Source organism: Notothenia rossii, assembly GCF_949606895.1.
Source record: "Notothenia rossii genome assembly, chromosome: 4".
Classification (NCBI taxonomy): domain Eukaryota; kingdom Metazoa; phylum Chordata; class Actinopteri; order Perciformes; family Nototheniidae; genus Notothenia; species Notothenia rossii.
In genome coordinates, this window is record NC_136902.1 from 65137812 (window position 1) to 65146641 (window position 8830).

Below are 8830 nucleotides of genomic sequence, written 5' to 3' on the forward strand. Positions count from 1 at the left end.
TTTATTATTACTTTGAGAAAAAATATTATTAATTTAACCCTTTTTAGAAGGGAAGATTATGGTCATTTGTTCTGGGAATGTCATTTTCGAGCCTGAGCCCTTAAAAACAGGCTCAGGGCTAAACGGTCAAAAAACCCGATGCATTTTATGTTATTTTGGACAATTATTCATATAGTAATCACATTACCTGAGCCCTTGAGTTGCCGAGAGCAAAAATAGTTACAGCATATATTTAGTGATTTTAATGTTAACAGATTTTTACATTTTGACCCAATCTGACTTGGAATAAAACATGGGCGTAGGAAGCTTCCTCAATGTGGGTGAGACAATTTAACAGGGGGTGTGGGCAGGTGGTGGACCTCACCTCCTCTAGGGGGGTCCGGGGGCAAGCTCCCCCGGGAAGATTCTTTTTTAAATGTTGAAGTTAAATGCATCAATCTGGTGCACTTTGAGAGCAAAATTAGGGACTAAGTCTAGTCAGTATGGGGCTTTGACTGTGAGCCGTAGGGTCGCCGGTTCAAGTCCCCGACCAGACCAACATTTGGAGTGTGGACTTCTACTTGAGGTCCCAGTTTACCTCCTGCCCTGCCGTGGTGCCCTTGAGCAAGGCACCGGACATCCCCCTTCCCCCCTCACTCCCATTGCTCCCCGGGCGCTGTACAGTAGCTGCCCACTGCTCCTAGTACTAGACTCCTGGTACTAGGATGGGTTAAAAGCAGAGAACACATTTCACTGTGGGTGCTGTGTGCTCTGCATGTGTGACCATTCAAGAGGGTTTCATCCCTCCCAATTCTTCTTCTTCTTCTTCTTCTTCTTCTTCTTCTTCTTCTTCTTCTTCTTCTTCTTCTTCTTCTTCTTCTTCTTCTTCTTCTTCAACACCCATATAAAACAGAACTGTAAACAGATTTACTTTTTCTTTCAACATTTATTTGAACAGCAAGTGGAGGCAAAAGTGACTGCACCCAAAACAACAAACCTGCTAGCTAACTAGCCTAAACTCAGTAACAGAATGTGGGCAACACGTTCTTCTCCACAGCCGCGCGACCTCTGAGTCAGACGTCACTTCCCCCTTTTCTATCCTACGGGTAAAGCCGTACAGCCACTCCCCCTGAACTCCGTTTCCCTGCTTGGTATTTTGATGATGGTTAGAAATTAAATGTATAGTGGGCAGTGTGTAAACAAGAATTTGTCCTGAAATAAATCAAAGCTCAATATAAGTTTTTAAAAGGATATAATATTATATACATAGGCGGCGCGTGAGGCCCAGGTTTGGGAAGGCTAAATAACTTTTTGTACCTGACACTGCCCACCTCCGGCGTCTATAGATAAGAGATCAACCGAGATCAACTCTCAGTGAAAGCACCACCTGCTGACCAATCAGAGCTCAGTGTGCGGAGTTTAAATCTATCAAGTCATATTACAGGATAAAGGAAATACAGAAAGCCGTATGCAGGGAAGACGCCAACGGGTCGCACTTATCATTCATATCACATCATCAATCACGTCATCGATCATATAATATCATAACATATCATATATTTCCTTATCTGAGTCAACTTCTCGAGTCGTGTCTGGCCGTGCAACACTTACAGTGTCACATAGCCTACTGTATACAGAAGTATTATTTTAAGCAACATATTAAGTTGGCGAAACACTCAACTCAAATGCGACTATGTTAATTATTTAATTGTTAAGTCAGATCACTTGTGTCTTAGATGAGGGGGGGTCACGCAAAGTTTGAGAGAAACTGGATTTCTTTTTTTTAAAGTTTCATTTTTTTTATGTTATTAATAACTGTAGGCCTATATCTATCAATCTATGTGTCCTTTGATGCCAATCTTTTAATCTTTTTTGTTTTTGAATCACACGACCGCCCTTCAAGCCAATCAGAATCGAGCTTCTGCTAGCCTACAGTACCCGCCGCCCCTGATTATATGACCGAAAAACAGGAAGACCTTTTTGCTGTCATTTCGACAATAGAAAAACAGTATTGTCCAAAAATGACTTGAACAGTAGCATATATATACAAATAGTATCAACGACGCCAAAATTATTATCCTTGAAACACTTTATTTTAGCAGAAAATGTGTCTATGAACGAATAACTACATTTATTCTTGATTAATTAAGAAATAGAAAGAGTCTTAACATTAACAAAGACTTACAGTAAGTAGACACAGATATTACATGCTGTTACACTTGCATCGTGTTCTGTTATTGACTCCTAAGACAGTTTCCTTAATTACCCAAACATTAACCAACAATTATATATCAGTATTGTGTTGCCATCTGTAAGTGGTGACCTTCATATGTTTAGGAAATGTTGAACAGGATGAATGCCAACAATGGTGTGCATGATGTTTTCCTCGTTCTCAAACCTTTCTGGAAATGATGCTAATTTTCCAAATTACATAATACAATGGTGTTCATGCATGAGGGAACATTTAGGAAAAAGTTCTCATCACACAGATTTGACTGCTGTAAAGGATATTTTATTGTTTGTTTCCTGGTACAGAGAGATTCAAACAAAGCATGTTCAAGTGAGTATAGTGTTATGTAATCGAACTGCCTGAGTAATAGGAAAGAAGAAATATTTGATTACAAGCAGAACCTTTAAAGCGAAGGTGGATTCCCATGAGACCATCAAAAAGTCAAGACATCGCAATACGAACCCTTCTTTTGTTTACATTAGGGGTTATGTATCAAGCTGTTATTTATATCTGAATGTATGAAATACATAATCATAGAGTTTAATCTGGCTTTGATCTTATGATGATTTTCAGTGGCGTCGGATCCTTTAGTACTCCTTAAAATTCAGGATGATTTGGTCATTTTCACTCGGAAGGAAAGCTCCAATACCTGCAAACAAAAATATTATATAAATTGATTTTGAATAAGATAGTGGAAGTTGACTTTAAAAAGACAAAAAGCAGCTTGACTCACCAACATTAAGTCTGATGGTTTCGTTGGCTTTTTTGACCAGCAGCTCCCAGTAAGTGCGGTCCTTTGTACTGCCTTTCAAACCATTCACACTCTGCAGATATGGGCCGTAGTTGGGATCCTCGGTGTAGGTGAACCTGCAGGGACGACAGGAGATATCTCAATGAAGGACATGGAATACACAACATCATTATATATCTGTTTAGATAATTGCTTTTGACAGAGAAAACAGTGGTGAGTTCAACATTTTATGGTGAAAAGGAAGAAGAGTCGTAGAAGTATGAAGAAGCAAAAGACTCAAGTATCAGTGCTTCAAAATTGTGCTTAACTACATTACTTGAGTGAATGTTCTTTGTTACATTCCACCACTGTTTAAAATTTAAAAGGGGTCGATTCGTGCTTAAAGCTTATATGATGATCTTACCTAAACCCTTTGTTTGTTTCCTGCAGTCTCCTCATTCCTCCCAGTAAGATTCCTCTGTGAACCACACACGTGCTGTAGGTCTTGTTGGGAGCGTTGGTTACAGAGTTTGACACCAGGATGCTGAAGGGAGTTACACAATCTGGAAAAAAATGAAGTCATAGTCAGTTCATAATCTAAAAAGAGAATAAACAACATACAGTATGTATTGTTTTTAATGGCCAGAATCAGAAACCCTAACCCTACTTCCCGTATCAAGGAAATATCTATACAGCAGGAGAAGTAAAGTGCAGATAAAAAAACCGAAAAAGAGTAGATTTATATATTCAATACAAAGGCAAGCTCATGTTATAACAAATACAAACAAATGAGCAAAAACAAATACTTAACAAGGGTAAAAGTAGTATTTAAAAAGTAAATCAATATATAAAAGTATCAAGTCGGAAACGTTAACAAATTGTAAAGTAATAAAGTGTTAACTGCACATAATAAGTTTATAAAGAAGTGGTATTGCACACACTTTTATATTGACAGGAACTGTTATTGCACATCAGTGATATTCAAGTATTTATTGATGTGGTCCTTTAATAAAAACATAACAAATTATTTTTTCTGCAGTTCTTACTTGGAGTTGGTGCAACTTCAGCTGAAATACTGTCATCTGAATTGCTTTCAGCTGAATCATTTTCATCTGGAATACTTTCAGCTGAAATACTTTCAGGTGAATCGCTTTCAGCTGAATCACTTTCAGCTGAATCACTTTCAGCTGGAATGCTTTCAGCTGAAATGCTTTCAGCTGAATCATTTTCATCTGGAATACTTTCAGGTGAATCGCTTTCAGCTGAATCACTTTCAGCTGAATCACTTTCAGCTGGAATGCTTTCAGCTGAAATGCTTTCAGCTGAATCATTTTCATCTGGAATACTTTCAGCTGAAATACTTTCAGGTGAATCAATTTCAGCTGAATCCCTTTCAGCTAAATCACTTTCAGGTGAGTCCTTTCTAGCTGGGGCCCCAGGAAGCAGCACCAGCAGCAGCAGAGCCACAGAGAGGAAAGCAGGGTTCATCATTCTGACGCCGGACTAAACCTTAGAAATAATTCAAATATCATTACAAATGCCAAGATTTTCCCCAAAAACAGAACCACCTTCTGTCAAACAGTCAAAACTATCTCTACTGTAACATACCTGTAGGAGTTCTCTGAATCTTTCTGAAGAAGCTCCTGCTTAGTCGTGATGGAGGGACTCCTGGTCAGTATCATTTATAGTTCTCTTCCACACCTCCCATTATACTGAAGCAACCAATCACCACCTATCAGGCTGATATCCAGCTGAGTCATTATACATTTCAAAATGTTCTCACAGTCACAAGACAATATGTAAAATCATGAACAATAGCCACATTCAGCGACAGTGACACGTCATCAGGAAATAAAAATCACTTCCTTGTTTGTTGAAAACAGTGATGTGTACGTGTGTGTGAGTGTGAACCAGTTTATGATCATTGCAGAAATGTATCATTAAGTCTCATTTAAGTATCACTGTAACTTCCTTCTCTGGTTTGATGTTCACAGTTTGAATTTACATCTCGCTACTAAATATTCACTTCCCATTGTTAGGATTGATATTAGGGTTGTAATTAGGATGCAAGTTGTGCCTGCCAGGCCAATATTTCTATAGCATGTACTTTTAATTGCCTAAGCAGTATTACCTGTCTGGCCAACACTTCACTAGCCTGTAATAGCCAAAACTTTGCTTCAAACTTCTATTATTTGTTCATTTCTTACCAAAGAGGTTGCTTTTGTGTGGAAGTTCCTCCACAATGATCAGTTCAGAATCAGAAACAGGTTTATTTTCAAGTAGGTTAACACCACACATACAAGGAATTTATTCATTTTTTGGGAAAACTATAAACACATTTAAATGTAGCAATATTTACATTGAATATGGATAAAGTATAGGTATACCCGTAAACATTTAATTTAATCAAATCAAATATGTGCAGCAACAATGTGCGTTGTGCAGAATTCGGAGGGTTGGAAGGGACTGACAGTATTAGGATGAACAAGATATTGTTAACATTGTGTGCATTAATGGAATGCATAGAGTCTGCGTTGTGGCTGAGGTCAAGTGTCAGTGGGGAGGCCGGCCCTTGTTGAAGAAACTGGTCAGGTGGCAAGAGGTTTTTTGTTCACATATGGAAATAAAACACAAATAGAAATATAATGTCTTTGATAATTCGCTATAACTAAATTCTAAATGTGTCCTCTGTTAAGATTTTGAATTAAGACCAGAATTGAATAAATTAATACATTATTTCTGATAAAAGTATGTGAAATAATATCTCTAGCAATATTTTAAACTGTACTTGTATCTTATCAATTAATTAGTTACAACAATTCATTTAACTCTTCTCTGGTTTTGGCAGAAACAGTTCTTTCTGAAATGTGTTGGGACACTTGGATGTATCCCTTTTAGTATGATAATTAGCCTGTTATCATTAGCCAGACAGCATTGTGTGACTTGTTGAACTGGTTTACCTGCATGTGTGGGTGTTGGTATTCCTTTTATTATGATAAAAGGCTAAGCCAGAAATGGCTGGAGTCCGTATGTATTGGGAGACAGACACACGGTACCCCCCTGTTTCTGATGTGGGGGCACGCTACAGATTCCAATATCTTTTGACATCATTGCTGTGGCGTTTGGATTCTTGGACCCCAAAGCAGAGACAGACACAAGTAAAGTTCAAGGTGTTTAATTAATCATACTAGGCCATGGCAGGTACTGTCGACACGGAGCTGGCTGGCGGCAGAAAGGTTCAAAAACAAACAGAAGGAAAACGTTCCCGGCCAAAAACTCAATAAGTTGCACAAAAACTGCAAAGAGAAACAAAAACGATAGTTACGGCTGTAACTACGGTTCTATGAGTCCTGTATGAACGCCAGAGGCGGTGCTTTAGCACTGGATATGTCCATCGCACACATGCGCAGTTTGAGTACCTAATAACAAAAAAGTCACCTGTGACCCATGTGACGACGGCTACATAGGCCGGCGTCATTAGCGGATCGGCTCCCAGAATCTTCTAGCGGGCACACAAGAATTCTGAGTGACAGGATACTCTGGCGGTCATCCGGGACTCATAGAACCGTAGTTACAGCCGTAACTATCATTCTATTTTGTCCCCACTGACCGCCAGTGGCGGTGCTTTAGCACTGGATGACCTATACCAACCATGTCATGAAGAATCCAAGCCCTTGCTCACTACTGGAAGCAGCGGAGCTCGGCAAAAGGACCACGCCCAAAGAATGGGAAGTGGCAACATTAACCTGATAACAACTGGAGAATGTGCCAGAAGACGCCCACGACCCCGCAGCGCAGATGGTCTCCAGGGGCACCACTCTCAGGGTAGCCCAAAATGTTGAGATGCTCCTTGTAGAGTGGCATCTCAGCCCTGATGGCACTGGCCCCGTAGGCATGTGAGATGGTATCGACAACCCAGTGTGGCAGCCACTGGTTAGAGGGCACAACCTCCTTTAGTGTCGCCATGGCAAAATCAAGAGTTGCTCCTACTGCCGTATACAGGCAGTAGCCTCGACATACGCCTTTTGGGCACCCGCAGGGCACAGCAACTTCGACGTGCCGTTTCCTGAATGTCAAAGCGTGCCAGCTGGGCAGGCTGATTGAAGTGGGTTTGTGGAAGCACCCAGGGCAGGAATGCCACATTTTCCAAAAGGGCAACACCTGAGAGTCCCACCTCGGGCATGTATCGTTTATGGAGAGGACATGCAACTCCCCAACTCGCTTCCCTGAGGCTATGGCAAGCATAAATGCTGCCCTCGTGGGCAGCCACCTAAGCCCCAGGGGCTGGAAGGGAGGCGATGATAGGGCATCCGGCAGCAGGGGCAGGTCCCAAGCCGGAGCCCTTGGGGTGCTAGGGGGATGCTGCCGTAAAGCCCCTCTCAGGAATAGGGACACCGACCTGTGGCACCCCGCCGTGGCGCCGTCGACCCGAACATGTCGGGCAGATATATCAGCCACATAAATTGAGTGGAGTGAGAACGTCCACTATCTAGAAGGGAGTGCTGTCTGGGCAACAGCATACATGCTGTCCCAAGGAACACGCACATTCTTGCCCCCCAGTTGGGGTAGAAAGAGCGTGCAGGCTGCACAGCCCAAAGCTCTAGCACGTTGACATGGCGTTCACTCTCCTGGGCAGACCACTGACCCTGAACGGTCCTGCCCTGCCCTGCCGCACTGCACCCCACCCTGAGAGACATGCACCTATGGTGACGGTCTCCTGGCGGGATGGGATGGCGCCCATGGGCACGCCCATCAGGAGATAGGCCCTGCCCCTCCAGCGTGACAGAGAGTGGAGGCAATGCTGCAACACCTTGACTTTCCTGTGCCTGTGCCACTTGGCGTCCAAGTGAAGGCTGTTCAGCCACATCTGCATTGGGCGCAATGACAGCGGGCCTAAGGGCCCAATGGCCGAGGCAGCCGTCAGTCTGCCCAAGGGCCGGAGGAACTGAATATAAGGCACCATCTTGCCCGGCCCACGTGGAAGTAGGCATCCCTCAAGTCCACAGTTGAGAACCGCTGTGCATCCTGTGCATGTGCTGTGGTCAGCATATAAAATGGCAGCACCTTCAGAAATCTGTTGATTCCTCTGAGGTGCAAGAAAACACAAACCTGTCCGTCGAGGCTCTGCACAGCGCACAGCCGGCCACAGCTCCTGGAGGACGCGTTAACAACCCGTAGCTCCGACTGTCAGTGTCACTGTTTGCGGAGAAATCCCTCAGATCAAACGTTCAAACCTGAACGCTGTAGGCTACAAGAATGTAGCCACGGTACTCTCGCGAAGCGAGAAGATGAAAAGGAGCTGATCCGCTTATGACGCCGGCCTATGTACCCCTCGTCACGTGGATCACAGGTGACTTTGTTGTTATTAGGTACTCCAACTGCGCCTGCGTGTGATAGACATATTCAGTGCTAAAGCACCGCCTCTGGCGGTCAGTAGGGACGAAATAGAACTCGGCTTGGGCTGTAGAGAGGCACTCTGGATCGACGAACAGCATATAATACTCTGGCAGAGTAGTGAGGTGAGGGCCAGGCTCTTAAAGAGAGGGTTGATTAGGGAAGTGAGAACAGGTGTGCCTCATCTGCAGCCAGGAGAATACCAGCCACGCCCCCTGTCACACACCAGTCCTGCAGAGAAGGAGAGAAAGAGCAGAGATGGGAAAAAGGAGCAAACAACAGAAAACATCACAACAACCAAAAACCCCATGCATAAACATAACAATTACATTTTGTTAACAACTTGACAGTGTCAGAGATGGAAAAGAAAGACAAACTCTGGAAACTCAGACCCTGGCTTGATGCATTCAGAGAGAAATGCCTGCAGGTGGTACCAGAAGAACACAACTCTGTGGATGAGATGATGATTCCTTTGATATAATTCAGCAGCATCAAGC

At 42.9% G+C, this 8830-nt stretch overlaps 1 protein-coding gene across 1 annotated transcript; it reads right to left on the reverse strand.

The window, feature by feature from the left end:
- Nucleotides 1-2469: 2469 nt before the first annotated feature.
- Nucleotides 2470-4683, reverse strand: LOC307035313 (uncharacterized protein). The gene is made up of 5 exons (XM_079674459.1): nt 4548-4683; nt 3986-4448; nt 3364-3502; nt 2943-3076; nt 2470-2858 (listed from the first exon to the last, which is right to left on the reverse strand). Exons 2-5 carry the CDS (start codon nt 4428-4430, stop codon nt 2797-2799), a joined length of 780 nt encoding a protein of 259 aa, XP_079530585.1. The 5' UTR covers nt 4431-4448; nt 4548-4683; the 3' UTR covers nt 2470-2796.
- Nucleotides 4684-8830: the final 4147 nt, after the last annotated feature.